Source organism: Pithys albifrons, chromosome 2, assembly GCF_047495875.1.
Source record: "Pithys albifrons albifrons isolate INPA30051 chromosome 2, PitAlb_v1, whole genome shotgun sequence".
In the NCBI taxonomy this organism is placed as follows: domain Eukaryota; kingdom Metazoa; phylum Chordata; class Aves; order Passeriformes; family Thamnophilidae; genus Pithys; species Pithys albifrons.
Genome location: NC_092459.1, coordinates 7,788,802 through 7,806,227, shown reverse-complemented (window position 1 = coordinate 7,806,227; position 17,426 = coordinate 7,788,802). Strand labels below are relative to the sequence as shown.

The 17,426-nt window shown below is 43.4% G+C and overlaps 1 protein-coding gene across 1 annotated transcript; it reads right to left on the bottom strand.

The window, feature by feature from the left end:
* Positions 1-726: 726 nt before the first annotated feature.
* Positions 727-12,064, bottom strand: MATN3 (matrilin 3). Its single transcript, XM_071548146.1, has 6 exons — positions 11,931-12,064; positions 9,699-10,268; positions 5,267-5,389; positions 4,563-4,685; positions 2,495-2,617; positions 727-854 (listed from the first exon to the last, which is right to left on the bottom strand). The coding sequence occupies exons 1-6, from the start codon at positions 12,058-12,060 to the stop codon at positions 727-729; spliced, it is 1,197 nt and encodes a 398-aa protein (XP_071404247.1). The 5' UTR covers positions 12,061-12,064.
* Positions 12,065-17,426: the final 5,362 nt, after the last annotated feature.

The window sequence follows — 17,426 nt, the reverse complement described above, 5'->3', positions numbered from 1 at the left end:
AGAGTTCACCACTTTCTCTTTGTTTGTTGTTTTGGGGTTTTTTCTCCCACATGTCTGTGGAATGTCAGATCTGGGGGCTGACCACATTTCTCTTTACAGCCACAGACACCACACTGCAGCAAATGAAGGGCGGCAAATTCCAGCACAGCACCCACCAGCCTGCACTTCAGATGTCCTTTGGAACCAAAGCTTGCCTGGTGCCTCCAGCCTCGGCAGCAGCTCTCCCATTCTTCTACATCCCAGCAGCTGGATATTAATAGGTATGCACATTCACACAGAAAAGGAGAAGGTGCGTGAAAATCACTTAAGACAGCATCTGCCTGTGGAGGTGGGATGCAGAGGAATATCACACCTAAGGGGACTGTTGTCATATTGCCTGTGAAGTTGTCTCTAAAATTGTGGGATATAATAGGAGGGCTCAAAACTGAACATTTGCTGTAACAGTAAAAGCCATCCAGAAGAACTATGAATAGATCAGTACTTGATGTCCAGCATGGCATATATAATCTAGGGGATGTGGGCATATGCATTTATTATATCTGTATCATGATACTAATGCTCTTCAGTGAAATATGAAAACATAGTGGTGTTTGCAACACCTGAGATTTTTTTCCATAACTTTTCTAAAATCACTCTGAAAATACTTTCTTTTGAGGGATGTTTCTTCCCTGTTTTATATCAAACCAGCTACCACTAAAATACCAGTAAAGTGCTGAATGCAGGAAATCATATAAGAGAAAGGATATATTTTGTGGACAGAGCTTCAAGATGTGAGGTGACTGAGTCCTGGAGGGCAGCTATGGCTTCACACTTACAGGACTCTTCAGTTGTAACAAGACTGCTTGTTATGGCTCCTAAGAGAGAAAACAGCATTTAGAATATTTATTTCAAGTATTGAACATTTAACTCCCAGGAAAGTGCTTGATTCTGCAAAAGGAGTCAAACCCAGGCTGTGACACTACAAAGCACTGAAACCCAGGGCAGTTGGGAAGGAGGGACGGCAGTGAACAGGGGCTGCTGTGTAGCCAGAGACCTGAGTGTCATAGTCCAGGACAGGTAAGATAGAATTTGACTACAGTGAAGAGGAGTGGCCAAGAACATAGATTTTAGCACTGCAGTAGTTCTTACACCAGTTCTGTTTCCTTCTGGCTCCCCACCATCCTCCAAATGCTGGTACACAATTACACCCAACTTCCCAAAGACAGATACGCCAGACCCCTGCCTTGCCAATACTTCCAATTATTTCTATTTCATAAGGAAATGCAAATTATAACAGATTGTATTTTTAAATACAGTCAGTCTTTAAATATGTGGTGACAGATAAGAGTCACCTGTTGTTTTAAATGCAGCAAGTGCTATAACTAAACAGTAAGGACCAAACTAGCTCAAAACATTAGTGGAAAGAGGCATAAAAAAGAATGAAAAGGGATTATACTTCCTGAGAGCTTGTGAGTTGATAGAACACTTCTCAAACACATTAAAAGGATTTAACACATTAAAGAGTGGTGCTTCAATAAATAAATATATTCTGAAAAAAACCCCCAACATTAAATTATTACTTGAGCATGTTTTCTCATCTGGTTTAAAGGTAAAGCCTTCATAGAAATCACAGGTATATTATCCACCATAACTCACACAGACCTGCTCACAGTCATGGATTCCTGGTGCACATACATCAGTTCCTACAGGATGCCTTCAGAGAAACAGTTATCAGAAAACAAGATGACATTTTTAATGCTTTCCAATGGCAATGCTTTTCCATGCTGGGAGCCTATCCTGTATGAATCTTACCAGGAACTACTGAGATGTATAACTCAACTTGGAGCAGCAGGGTGAAATAATTGCCTTTCTGAGGATTAATACATTAATCAATACAAGGGCTACCTCAGTCCTTGCTCTCTCTGACTGCAGCTGCCTAACTCCACCAGGTGTGAAGTGCCATTATCAGCTCCAAAGGCACGCTAGAAATTTCCAATACACAATTATTTTACAGTAAGAAGACCAGGAAGGAAAGAAACAGTTCTGAAATTACTACATTTTTACTGTAACACAAAGTCGCTGAGAAGCAAAAGAAAGGAACAGCAACATGAAATTCAGCGTGGAGGGGAGGATGTCACATCAGACTGTCTTGCATGGTGGTATACAGGTTCCACAGTACTGCAAAGTATGACTAAACCAAACTCCTCTCTTCAATTATTTCTCAGTCCTCGGTTTGCTGAATATTGCATAAATTAGTGAAGACCTTAGTAATAAGATACAAAAACTGAATGATAAGCAGTTACTAGCATTGTTACATAATGAAGTTCTTTGTATCTCTCAATTTTGGTCAAAGTCTAAAAGGCAGAGTGACATAGAACTGCCTCATAACACCTGAACACACGTGAAAGTTTCTCAGACAGATTGAAATACATAAACCTGCTAATGAGAGCTATTGCAATGCATGCACTTGGCCCAGGAGGGTATGAGGGCAAAGGGAACAGTGATCTTCTCTTACTTGAGCAAGTCTTCTTGTCTGGATTGAGGGTGTAGCCTTGATAGCAGTCACAGGAGTAGGACAGATCATCCCTCACACAGACCTGCTCGCAGTTGTGCCTTCCAGGCGCACACATGTCAACAGCTGAGGGAGGCATTTGAGAAGAGAATAATATTAGAGAATAATATTAGTCAATATCCAAACGTCAGCCTTTATACTTGGTGATAATAAATCCCATTTGCAAATGTATCTTCATTGGATTCAAACCAGGATGTTTTATTGCATGTCAGCATGCCATTAACCAGAGCAGGGTACACAGAGTGTGTTTTTATCTGGCTATCAACTTCACAAAATTAATAGGATTTTTGGAATATTGGCAACACTTTTTTGCAGTTGTAACAGATTGCAAAAAGAATGGAACTAGCAGTGATGCAGCTACAAAACAATTATCCAATCGAATGTCAGAGAACAACTATCTGGATTTTAAGAGACTATTTGACGTTATTTCCACTTTAATTGAGAAGACAGTGTTTTATGGAGTGAAAAGACAATAAAGAGAGAAGTATATACGTGGCTGCTAAAAAAAAGGAGACATGACACCCTCTGCCAGTTACAAAGTGGGCACTTTATGTGTGAGGCTGCTGTTCTCTGCCAAATTTAGCACATCAACTCTGAAAGGGCAAACTGAGAAGGAGTTCCTATATTTGGATATCTTTGCAGTAAGGAGGCCCAGTAAGGCACAAGGAAGGAGAAAGAAAGAAAAAGAGAAAAAGAAGGAGAGAGAGAAAGAGAGAGAGAGAGAGAGAGAGAAAAAGAGAAAGAAAGGAAAAGGAAAAGGAAAAGGGAAGGAAAGCAAAGGGAAAGAAAAGAGAAAAAAAGAGAAAAAGGAAAGGAAATATAAAAAGGAAAAGGAAATGGAAAAGAAGAAAAAACCCTCTCCTGGACCTAGACGATTTTTGCACCATTCTTTGCATGTTTTTATGATATAATTATCACAAAGACCTAGATGGCTGAGAAATCATTAGCAGCATACTGCAAAATGAGATTCAAAAGGAAAAAAAAGCAAATATATTAGAAAAATAATTTCAAGTTTGACTAGGCAGGAGGAGAATCAATGCTATGAAATGAGATTTGGTTTGGACTCCCAAAGGGGGTGCCTAATTGATTTTACATTCCCTCACATGTCTATTGCCTCTCTACAATGTGAAGTGAGAGTTAATTCTAGGCACTATATTTACAAAATCAGCTCCCACAGTAGACAGGAAGAAATACTGAGGCCCTCTGTCTTCACTTCTTTGAGATGTGAGACCTGTGACTTAACTGGAGAGATTTACCTAGAAACCTCCTGGATTTGGAAGCTTAAGTTTAGCACTTTGTCACACACAATATAGTAAAGAAAAGGACTGTAGTGGAAGTAGGGGGTGAAAAAAGGGAGTTTTCCTAAATAAATCATCAGTGAGACATCCAAAGAAATTAAGATTGAAGTTCAAACCCTAATCAAATGAAAATCATATGGAACACATATTAATTTGTAGGTACTATATACTTGCATGTACATCCTTAAATATCAGATACATCTGTGCTCCTGTTCTCCACAAGAGACCAGCACTGGGAAAGAACATTTCTCTCCCTCCTCTGGAGCTCCAAGGCTGGAGTATTTTTAAGGTCCAAACACATCCACCAGAAAGAGGGATCACACTCATGGTGATACAGACTGCAATCTCTCTTCCTGAATAGTCCTTGCTCTCCTGCATCTCATTCCCTTGTGCTGCTTTGCTGAAGAGTTTTCTGACACAGGTAATGCACATCACATACTGGATATGGGAGTTTGTCTTCATGGGTGTAAAAATACTGTGAAGTCCTCAAGGAAATGCTAAATGGCATTTTAATATTAACAAATACAAGCTTCAACACTTCTGTAGTAGAGCCATGGGGCTGAAATTACTGCTGTTCATATGAAGAAACAAATTAGCCCTGTGTTTTCAGAAGCTGTACAGGAACTCTTTGATAATTTATCAGGAAAATAATGTAAGTTAACCTGATTTTTAAAAGCTACTTTCTTTTAAACACAGTATTTCCTTAATCTTACCTGAGCAAGTCTTCTTGTCTGAATTCAGAGTGTATCCTTCATAGCAGTCACAGCTGTAGGATCCATCATTACTCCGACAGACCTGGGCACAGTCGTGCCTTCCAGGTGCACATATGTCCTTGGCTGTGGTGAACCATGGTTTAGAAAAGAAACCAATTAATCCCTCCCAGACACTCAAGTGTTTTAAATGCTTGACATCTATAATTAAAATTTCATTAGGATTCAACCAGTGCCCTACTAAATCGTATTATGATGCAGACAGCTGAATTCAGTTACTAATTATTTAATGGAGGAGGCAGATACCAGGTCTGTAAGACAAGACTATACCACATCTCATGCAGTTCTGACCTTCATCAGCAATTCCAACAGTTCTGAAAATCTCCAGTAAGCATGAAGCTAAAAATCCATGAGATAAGCAATAACCTGCCCTATGTCAGACTAAGCAGCTAAGCAATGTTTATGATACACTGTGAAGATCATAAAATGGTAGGTAAGTGCTAAATTGCATTTTTTAATTAACAAAATTTAAAGAAAAACAGAATTTTATTCTTATTGGAACCAAGAGAAAAGTCTACTGGTGAGTTCTCATTTTAAGGACTGATGTCTGTATGCAATTTTTCAAGTAGAAATAATGATGGTTACTAACAGAAAATATGTCCATATCTCCATGGGTTTCATATATTCAAGTAGCCTTTAATTCTTACCTGAACAAGTCTTCTTGTCTGGATTTAAGGTGTATCCTTCATAGCAGTCACAGAGATAGGATCCATTGTTACTCACACAGATCTGATCACACTCATGCCTTCCAGGTGCACATCTGTCCACAGCTGCAAGATACATTTCAGAGAAACAATTAATTGTTATTAAAAAGTAGTTTGGGATGAAGTGCACATTCACATTTTTAATATATTTCGATTTGGAGTCAGCGCAGAAATGGCAATAGTAATAGAAGGAATTAGAACAAACAGTAGGAAAAAATATCTAAGCAGTATCTAAATCTGAAGAGTTTGTTTTGGCATCTGGCCCTAGTGAGTGGATCTGTAGGCATAACAAAAAGGATGGTGATGGAACTAAAATACTTCTCTCCATTATTTGCAGCAGATTTTTATTTATTATTCATTAATAGATTTATTATGATTGAAAAAGATACAGATGTTCACTGGTTCAACAGAAGTAGGCAAGTACCTTCTGAAATCCAATTATGGTGTTAAAAAATGATTTTTTGTCCTGGTTGACCACATTTACCCAAGGAGCAATACCTGAGCAGGTTCTCTTATCTGGATTCAGAGTGTAGCCTTCATAGCAATCACAGAGGTAGGACCCCCCTGTTCCTCACACAGACTTGCTCTGTGGGTCCCTGAAGTAAACAATTTATAAACGGCGGAGGAACTGGACTTCACCAACAAGCTTATGAAGTTTATAGTGAAGACTTTTTATTACACAAAGCACACAGTTTATATAGGGTTAGGACTACAGCTTATTGGCTAAAAGAGTTAACACATCACTACGCCAGATACTTCAATTGGTTAAAACCTATCTCTCACAAGTCCCATGTTTATATTATTTAGCCTGGCTGTTTTCCTGCACCTGCAGAGTCCTGTGAATTCCTACTATGTGAATTCTTGGGGAGTAACCTCCTCCCTATCAGCCAGCAGCAGCTGAGTTCCGTGCTGCCTCTGGCTGATAGCTCAGTCTCACAGGGTTTTCTATAGATCTGAATTGCTCATTTTGATTTTACTGTAACAACAGGTCCCCAGGGCACACACATTCCCAGCTACAAAGGGCATTTACAGAGAGGTACTTCAGTCATCCCAAAGGACAGAAACAGGCATTAATCATTCATGCCTACAAAAGTATTAACGCACGCTGAGCCTCACCTAAAATCCACTGCGCAGGCTGGAAGGGCACACCCACGTGGGGACAGCCCTTCCCAAATCTTCGTTCCTGAAGTTTGGCCATACATACATACAAAAGTATATCTTGCACTGTGTGCTGGATTAGTGGTAGTAAATGTCAGTGCTGTGTCACTGTCTCTGTAAGTTACAGGCCTCCTTTGCATCATTCTGTAGCCAGAGAGAGGTCATAAGCGGCACTGAAATAACTCACCACCTGAGGTGGCAGAGGAAAAGATGAATTGAAAAGGGTGCAACAGGGAGAGATTTTTAAGCATTTAGTAACGTTTCACTGGAAATGAGAAATAGGCAATGAAAAGGACCTCCTGGCTTTTTGCATCCAGTCTCTTTCATTTACAGACAACCCACTGAAGTAATGCTAAAACATATCAATGTATCTAGTGCCTTGTGAACTTCAGCTCAGTGGCAGAGAACCTGATCTATGAATTGCGGCTGCACTGGAAAACTCCCATGTAAACTGAAACAAAACAGAAAGCGAAATGGAATTAATTGAGACGGAAAAGGAAGCGGGAAGATGGGAAGGGAGGGGAGAGAAGGGAAGGGGATGGAAGGCAAGGCAAGGGAAGAGGATCAAGACCAGAAGGAACATAAAAAGGACTCATAGGCACTAGGATAACATACTCTTCTCACGGATAAAGGGTGTGTCTCTGTAATTATGATCCAGATGTATAGGCCAGCAAAGAAACCCACCAGTGCAAGATGGGGTGTGTGAGGGCTGCAGCTGCCTTGACCCATCAGATTTAAAAAGTCAAAACTAGAGGACATGCAGGAAAGTCTCTACAGTAATGTAGCTTAACAGGCACATGAAACTCGTAATTGAAGGAGAGTACAGAAATAATGGCCAAATCTCAGAGAACCGAGAAGCTGAAACCTCAAACTACAAAATGAGATTCAGTTTTCAGGGACCCATACTCACTTAACTTGGATGCTTGTTAGATTACTAAATTGGGGTAGGAAAAGGGAGAGGGAAGGGGTGAGAAAAAAAAAGGCGGGGAAAAAAATGTGAAGGGTTAAAAAAAGGGGGTACAGTAAGGAAGGAAAGAAACAAAGAAGGAAGAAATAAAAGGGAGAAAGAAAAAATAGGAAAACAACTCTGGTTTTACCTGAGATTTTACTTAGATTAGTAGTTACAGTGTGAGTATGGACTACTTACTGGTAAAATCAAACTCCAAAGAAATAGTGGTGAGATAAGAAATCAGAAGCAAGACTGCTTGAACCTTCTCATGTATTTCTGAAAACAAGACAACATTTCCCATTTTCTAAAACATGGAATATTTAGAAGTTCCCTGATAAGGCCGATAGTGTGTCTTGTCTGTCCATTGGTAAAAACAAATTTCAAACTGAGACAGCACCTTTTCATTCTGCTACACTCTTGGGAATAAGAGAATTAATTTCCATGATTTATGAACAAAATCTGTGGGTGGTATTTTAAGCATTAGTGAGAAGCTCAGACTCAAATGGTTAGATTTGTGTGGTAGGAAAGTCAAACATCCACTGACTTGGACAGCAACTCAAGGCTAAGATTTTCCATCTCTGGCATGGTCTCATGCTGAATAACGTGCTCTCAGTGCATCAAGAACTTGATCTAAACCAACTGTTTTTCCCCTGAACATTAGTTTTCCTGTTTTCAGTTCACCCTACAAACAAATTTACTTGCCTTGTTAAAAGTAAAGAAAATCCTAATTGTCACTGGTGAGTCCAGATTTCTGACCAAAAAGCAGTCTGGAGCTGGAAAAGGACCCAATTTACCACACTGTCTTACAAGACCCTCTTAGATTCATTTGGTTTGTAGGAGCTTTTTTTAAAAACTATTTCCTTTGCTGTTTTTGTTCATGAATCCCACAGATTCTGGCTAATTGCACACAGGCAACTGAGAGTTACAGTGGGAGTGCACATGTGTGAGCTTTCTGATTTATCCTCCAGACTTCCAGGAGCATAATTTCTATGCTTCAGCATAACAAACAGTAGGTCTACTCTTAAGAACAAGAGATTTTTCTTTGATGCTATGAAAGGACTTGCTTCGGTGACAACCAAGTGGAAAGTTAGTGCTGTGCTCACAGCATACATAAATGTCCAGCTAAGGAAGTTCTCGTGCCCACCTCCAGCTACCAGAGATTGGATCTGGTCGCATCAGCAGCACAACATGGTATCAAGCCAAACCTCAAGGCATTTCCTATGCTAATTATTGGGCAAATTGTCCTGTCTGCAGATGGTCCTACACATTTATTTCATACCTAGAGAGAGAGGTCTATTCACTCGAAACAGACTCAAAAGTTATGGTTGTAAGTTTCAGTAAGGCTCTGCAGTAACAGAGTAACACATTACCAACTTTTTGACAATTAAAAAATTTGCACAAAGTAGATTTTTCTAGTAAATTGCTAAGACATTTCCTTTAAAAAATTTACTATTTTTACTTTAAAAATCTACCCTGTACAAGTTTTTTTAATTGTCATAAAGTTGTCATTTGATTTTTGTGAGTAGGGCTGTGTCACAGCTGTTCTATAGGCAGTATTAAATACTCCAGATTATCTCCTTTTTTCTGTAAATGGCAATAACAACCCCCTCTAGTCTAGCATCCTTAGTGGAGTTCTAGCCTAAACCAAATACATGTAGCATTTTTTCAAGACTAGCCCTGAAAGAGCAAAGCTAATTAATCCCATCCCACAGTCCCTTGTCTAAATCAAATTCAGAGAAACAAAGAGACATGTGACCCTGATACACTGAAAAAGCCTGAAGAGTGAAAGCCCATCCCAAGATGACCTGTCATTGGGCTTGGGCATTTCATCCTGCACTAGATTTCTCAAGCTAGTGTAGTGGTTCCCCTGCCATGCTTATTTTCCTACGCTGAACCTATGAGGAGCCCTTCCACTCCAGCCTATAGTGCTCTTGTGTGTGCTCTCGGTAAGTCAGTAAATATACACAGCCAAACCCCATCCAGATTGCCAGGATTTCTCTGGCACTAAATCTGACCAACTGCACAAGGAAGTCCACTCAAGTCAGGTCTGCTACCTGCATGGTAAGGTCACTATTCAGAATGAAAGGCCATTACTTGGCCTTCACTGAATAAAAGGGTTTGCTTGGTTACCCAGTGGATAGCAAAGGAAATATTTAGATGTGATACATAACACTTCTGAAAAAGAAAACGTTCTTTCTTCGGGAGTGGAACCACAGAAGAAGCCAAAAGGAGCCAAATTACACTACCCTCTTGGACTGAGCCCCTTACCACAGAGCGTCTCTCTGAATTTGGATGTCAGCTTTTCGATCACACCATAGGTCTCCACATAGAAGACATGTTCATCCAGGGGCTCACTGGCCATTATCCTCAGGGACTGCATGTCTGCCCGATCCACCCCAACTGCATAGATCTCAATGCCAGCTGTCCGGGCACTTGCTGCCACATCTTGGACCTGGTCCTGTGGCCGTCCATCTGTTACAACAATGACCACCTTGGGGATGTTGAAGGTTGCTGGCCGGGTGCCCATCTCCTCGGTGAAGACTTCATCCATGGCAGTCTGGATGGCAAGGCCGGTCATCGTGCCAGCAGACAGGGGCTCGATGCGAGACACAGCCTCCTTCAGAGAGGCTTTGTCAAAGTAGGTCCGGAGGGGGAACTCCACCTTGACAGTGCTCGCATAATTCATGACCGCCACACGGGTCGTCCTTTCACCAACATCCAGAGTATCAATCATTTCTGACAAAAAGATTTTCACTTTCTCAAACTCTTCAGGCCGGACACTGCGGGAACTGTCTATGATGAAGACAAGGTCCAGGGGCCGGTTCGTACAGGCGGTGTCTGTCAAGAAGGAAGGAAAACATTTCAGTCCTTTCCTACACAAGACAAGAGCTCTCAGTGGAGAGGAGCGAGTGCTGTCATGGCAAACTATCCCTACCAGATAAGGCTGGCTGATTCTTTAGGAAGAGGCTTAAAATTATAGTGAACAACACATTAGAAACTCTTAAATAATAATTTTGAAAAGTTATAAATAATTGAACTCTTCTAAGTATTAACACATAGGTGCACATTTGAGCCCTTAAAATGTCTAATTATCCCTGAAACAAAGGGTTGTGTTTTGGTAACAGCCAAAACAGGGATGTAGCAATAATATGTAAAGATACTTATTGTTTATTTTTGTATAAATAAAACCTGAATTCCATCTTTATAAGATAAATAAAATGGCAAAACAACTGGCTAAATCACATAGTGAACAGATCCTAATATTTTTTATGATAGGAACAATACAGATTGCTAAATAGGCATTATCTCTTGTTTGTAATTCACAATCCAAAGTATACAAGGAGAAATAAAGGCTAATAGGAAAAAAATACAAATGTTGCTACATAGAGCCTGCTAAAGAAGTAGTTACTCTTTTAAGGCTTCTAGAGCAGAGAGAAAAATTAAATTAATTATGAAGTAACTTTACATGTAAAATGAGCATTTACACACACATTTCTAGCTTTCAAAATTCATTACTGACATATAAATCTAGGCAGAAACAGAAAGGCCATAGCTCAGATTAGAGACATGCATCACTTTAGGAAGACAAAAAAAACAATCAAGACAGTGACACCAAGCACCCGAAACGTACCCTCCCTGTCCTGATACACTGACCTGACACTGACAGTGCCAAGTACTTAGTTTATACTGTCAAGGTTGGATTTGCAGCTGGTTTATGAAACACAGACAACCCAAAAGCATAGTATTTTCTATAAGAGACATTCTGGCTCAACAATGCATTAAAAAGTAAAATATGAGGTATTCAGTTTGAATTTGCGCCTGAGAACTGTTTTGGAAACCCAACACACCTCTCCTGGCTATCAAGTTCACTGTTATTACTCATTCCAGTTGAAATTTAAAAAAAAATTAAATCTTCACAAGTCTCTTAAATGTAGAGGTGAAAACCGCTTTTTGTCAAGGCAATAAAAGTCTTGTTCAAGTAAAAACAGAGGAAAAGAATCAATTTGCACAAATTCCATGAGGAAGCACAGCACCAGAGTTGATTTTGCCTTTGAGCAGAGTAACAGCCCAAAGAAATCTAGGATGCCATCCAGCTATACTCTATATAATTCTATACACATCCCATAATTCAGTTTTGCCTTTGTGAAGCTGAGAAAACTTGAAGAAATGTTGGTGCGTGCATGTGTATCTTAAGGCATAAAAAAAGACACACGAAGTTTGTCCTCAAAAAAAAAAAAAGGAAAAAAACCACAAAACGACGAAATGCAGAATTTGTAAGTAGATTTCTCTTTTATAGACTAAAGAGGAAAAAAGCTTTTCAGCAGCCTGATCCTTCCACGAGTCTGACATAAAGACGTTTCGGTAACTAGCAGGGGCAAGGGAGCGCAGTGCGGGTTTCAGAGCCGTGGCGGCGATGCTGGAGCGGCCGCGGGGCAGGAGCGCGCGGGGCGGGGGCAGCGGGGCCGGGAAAGCGGCTCGGGGGCATCCCGGGAGCGGTACCTGAGGAGGGGCCGCCGGGGCGCGGCCGCGGGCGGAGCGCGGAGCCCCGCGGGGCGCCGGGCAGCGCGGGCAGCGCCTGCAGCGCCAGCAGGGCCAGGCAGCAGCCCACGGTGCCGAGCACTCGCCCCATGGTCCCGCCGCCGCCCCGCGCCCGCCGCCCCGCCTTTAAAGCTGCCGGGACACCGAGGTGGCATCGCCGCCCCCGCCGCCTCCTCCCCAGGGCGGGCCCGCGGCCCCTCTCGCTGCCCGGCGCCGTCTCAGCCGCGGGGAGAGGGAAAGAGGCAAGGATTAGAGCTCAACGCTGGGAACCTGCGGCTCAAACCTGAGAGCGGGGGGAGCTGAAGCACAAACACACCCGCTCTTCCTCCGTGGAAAGTGTTTGGGTTCAGGCTAACTTTGCACTTCGGTCTCCAGAGCAATATTTGCAAAGAACATGAGAAAAAAATCCTCACAGCGCGATCACCGAGACACAAGGAACTGCCTCCCGTTGCCAAATATAACCATGGGCATTTTGTCTGGTTCGTGGCACTGGAAATCCTGCCGGCTCCTGGGGGAAGCTGCAGTGAGCTTTAATGGAAAGCACAGCTTAGGGCACAAACCCACTATGATCTCCATCCATCCAGCATAGTGCTTTGGCAGACACCTCTGCCTGCCAACCCCGTACCGCGTTGTACTGCAGGACCATCTTCTCTCCTGTCACCTCCATAAGGGGAACAGGAAGCCCCGATTTAGAATAGGAACCACCAACACACCAGCTGTGCAGCCTCAGGCAGGCACTGACTCACTTCAGCAAGTTCTACCAGGACTGCACAGTAGAAGAGGCCACCGTGGGCTTCACAAAGGCTGCAAATGCCATCAGGGAAGAGGGACCACCACCCTTCATGCAGGGGAAAGCCACAGGAGAGGGCTCCAGGGAGGTAAAATGGCTTTCCTCTCACAGAGGGGCTGCAGCTTTTTGAGCAACAACCCACGTACACAAAACACCAGACAAATTTCAGGCAATGCCTGCTGCCAACCAGCTGGATCAGCCACGGACTTGGGAGTCTCAATACCCACCCCTTGGCAGGAGCTCTCTTACCACATCCAAGTTCCTCTGGTGCCCACTCATGGTCAGACAGACGCACTCGGGCCCTCAGGGCAGCTGGATCCATTGCAGAGCTTGTTCTTGAATCGATAGTTGAGTAGCACCCAGCCACACAGCAGCTTCAGCTATTTTCTTAGGCCACTTCAGTTTCATACGGTCTTTCAGCTGCCTGCCTCAGCCCCTGAACTAAAGTCACATTAAGCAGTCCGCCAGCATGTAAAGATCCCCTGGTTTTGGAGTCACTCCGAGAGTCCAGAGCCAGTGCAGTTCCTCGTAACCTGGAAAACAAGTGCAGCTGCCACCAGCCCTGGGTGCACCTGTGACCCCCTCAGGGTAACTTGGGAGGGCAGGGCACACCCTCAACAGTGGCACAAGATGGTCTTTGACCCCTGCAGCTCAAGGTGGTCTGACAGGTGGCACCTGAGGGAAAATTAAGGGAACTATTGCTGTGTTGCAGTTCTGATGTAAATTCTCTCCCTGCCAGTAACTCCCCATGCCATTAGTTAACAAAAGTAGTTAACTACTACCAATTCCTTCTTGATCGTTTTGGGTTGGGGTGACTAGGGAAAGGTGTGGTGGGAAACGGCTTGGACTGTCTCTTTTGTTCTTGGGGACTACACAGGGCTCTGGCGGTGTGTGTGCTGCTGTGGGAGAGAAGCCATTGCTCCTGCTCCTTGCTGCTACCGTGGAGTAAGCAAATTTTTGTCCCCTGCCACTGCTGTTGCTCCTGGTTTCGGCACTGGGGTCCCGGTCTCCGCTCCAGTCTCACCGCCACCTGCAGTGTCGTGGCCTGGCCACCCTGGCTGCAGCAGCAACCCGGGAGAGAGAAGGTATAGCTGCTTCCCAGGATACGGTGTGGTTCTCCATTTCCAGTTTTCCTTCTTCCTTTGGGACAAGGAACACAGAGGGAGAGACAGAATTCATCTGAGTGCTCATCGCTCGTCTGTCTCGCTGGAGGGAGCTCACCCTGCAGCCAAGCCGGGGTGTGACACAGACATTGCCCATAAGTATAACTTTTCTCCAGGAGGAAACCTGCTGGTTTAGGGGTTGTTCTCTTTTTCTTTTTTCTTGTGGTGTTGGAGAAGCAGTTTGCTCTGGTCTGTTTACAGTTATATCTATACCTACATATATATATATATAGCAGTTAAGAACAGTTATCCTTCTTATATCCATTTTCTGATTAAAGTTCCTTTTCTTAAATTTGATAGTGACATGATTATTGTGGAGGAATCCGGAATCCCCTCCTCCTTTTATAAGTAAACATTTTGATTTTTCCCCCTCAAAACTAAGACATGCTGATAGCACAGCAATGAGAGAGCATTTCTAAACACGTACAGAGGTTCATACTGAAGAGACAAGAATAACCATCAACCTGTATGCTGTAGCAATTTGAATAATTTTTTCTAGAAGTTAATGCCAGATACATTTTACCTTCCAAAGTACCCTTTTTTTGCCTCAGACATACTAAAATCACTACATTATATTTTACTGCCTTATACTTCTTGCCAAAAAATATTAGAAAGTTGTTTGTAGATGGGATTTTGGTTTGTTTTTCAATTCTTTTTAGGACATTTTTGAAGTTATGGTGCATCTCCAGCAACTCTGAATATTTTCCAATATAAATAGTTATAGTCTGTCCTGCTCTTAACACCTGAGCTCTCCAGACATCAGATTTCCCCAAGGAGTTAGAAGCCTCAAGCACAATTCCCCCTTCCCAGTTCATGTGTTAAGTACCTGTTGTAGTTTGGGATTATTATGTAAATTCTCTCCCCTGCCACTTAACTGCCCAGGCCAGCGGTTAACAAAAGAAGTAGTTAACTGTGATCGCTGGGGTGGGGGCAGGTTTGTCTCTTTTGGTTTTTTTTTTGGATATTCTCCTCAGTCTTGGCTCGGCGGAACGGGGGAGTGGGGGCTCCAAGGAGGCAGGCTGCCCTGCTGGTTACTGCTGGGGTTTTCCCTGGCTGTCTTGCCGCTGCCTACTTCGGATTACTTTTTCCTGCCGTGCTGCTACCTGCCTTGGATTTGCTGCTGGTTGCTCGTACCTGTCTGCTTCTTGGACGGGGAACACAGGGGAAAGAGACTGAGTCCATCTGAAAGCCCACTGCTCGTCTGTTTCGCTGGAGAGGGACTGAAACTCACTCTGCAGCCAGCGGGCTGTGACAAGGACACTTAAGTATAACCTTTTCTCCCGGAGGAAAACCTGCTGGGTTTTGTTGTTGTTGTTTTTTTTTCCTCTTATGGTGTTGGGGAAGTGGGTTGCACTAGTCTGTTTACATATATATATATATATATATATATATATAGCAGTTATCCTTCTTGTATTAAAATTCCTTTTCTTAAATTTGATAAAGAGTGGTGTGATTATTGAGGAGGAGGCCCCTCCCCTGCTCGTGGGTAAAACATTTTGGTTTTTCCCCTCAAACCGAGACATTTCTTGGCGCCCAACGTGTGGGGCTTGTAAACAAAGAAGGATAACTGCTATTTTGTGGCACCATGTGGGTCTTGAGCTTAGGGTTCATCAGGACCATCCTGTATAATATATTGGCTTTTTGTTGGTACAAATTCATGCCAAAAGGAGCGGCAGGTTTAAGTCTTATCAACAAATCAATGAGCAAAACTCAAATAGCCGCAATTATTATTGAGTTCTTACTCTGGATTTATGGTGCCATGAATTCGATGCCTTTGGATGTCATGTGGGTGGTGCTCTCCAGGCTGTTTTCCTGCCGCAACCTAAGCTGCTACCTCTGGGGATTCAGTGATAATAGTACGGACCCTTGGGAAGGAACAAAGGGGAATCTCTTCTCCCAACCCTTTGTCCATTCCCCATTCAAGTCTGCTACAACAGCTTTTGAGATGTTTAAATTCTCCCTGGATGCCAGAGATATCTTGCTCTTTATGGTTTTTCTGCAGGGTTGTATCCCTGCAGCTTACAGAATGTTTGAAGGTAGGGCCAGGGTTTTTCCAGAATGCATTCAGAAACCTAGCCCAGTGAAGGGGGAAAAGCGAGAGAATAAAACCCCTGATGCCACAGTGAAGGGAGAAAAGGATGAGGCTAAACCAGGAGGACAGGCCAAGCCTATGGAAGTTGCCCCTATTCAGAAAAGGAAATATAAGACCAAATTAGACCATCCAGCAGACGATGAGGGGGCTGCTGCACCTCCACAGCAAGCAGACCCAGAGCCTGAGATCATCACTGAGTCATTGTCATTTGATAATCTCCGTAGTTTGCGGAAAGACATTGCTCGACACCCGGGTGAGCCCATCCTGACTTGGTTGATCCGAGTTTGGGACCTTATGGGTGAAACCTTACAACTGGATGGTGCTGAAGCCAGGTTTTTGGGGGCTCTGGCCCAGGACGTGGCTATTGAACAGGTGTTCGTGAGGGAATCAAAGCCCCTTTCACTCTGGGCACGACTTCTAACGAGTGTAAGAGAGAAGTTTGTTTATAGAGAAATCCTGCAGGAACATCATATTAGGAAGACTTGGAAGACGATGGAAGAAGGAATTTTACGTCTGAGGGAGATGGCAATGATGGACGTGCTTTTTGGAAGAGGTGGGCAAGCCAATAATGACCCTGACAAGGTCAGATGCACACCACATATGTGGTGGGACCTTTCACGCTCGGGGCCAGCTGAATACACCGATTTCCTGGCATCCATGTATAGGGAAGAGAACCATGAAACAGTGGGCGCAGTAGCAAATAAGCTCCGGATATATGAAAGCATGACCCACAGCCCAATGCAGGCCCGTATTTCTGCTGTAGAGACATTGGTTGAGAGTCTCAAGACGCTGCCTGCAGAGGTAAAAGCGATCAGAGAGGAAATTAGGGAAAGTCTCCAAGTGGCACCAGTGCGAATGAGAACCTCTGAAGTCAGAGCCAGACGCCCCCCAGCCAGAGGAAGTGGACAGACCTCACGAACTGAGATGTGGTACTTCCTGGCCAAACATGGAGAAGACATGGGACGGTGGGATGGGAAACCCACCCGTGCCCTTGCAGCCCGAGTACAAGAACTGAAGGAGAATGGAAGAAGGTCAGTGAGAGTAAGTGCAGTCCCAGTTTCCCACGGGCAAGAATCTGACCCACAGGAGGGCACCTCCCAGGTGTACTCATCGAGAAAAGGTTCTGACCGCTATGACCAGGATCAGTGTTAGAGGGGCCCTGCCTCTAGCCAGGTAGAGGCACGGGACAACCGTGTCTATTGGACTGTGTGGATTCGATGGCCTGGTACATCAGACCCACAAAAGTATAAGGCTTTGGTTGATACTGGCGCTCAATGCACATTAATGCCATCAGGACATGTGGGCTCAGAAACTATTTCTATTTCTGGGGTGACAGGGGGATCTCAAGAGTTGACTGTGCTAGAAGCTGAAGTGAGCTTGACAGGGAGAGATTGGCAGAAACACCCCATTGT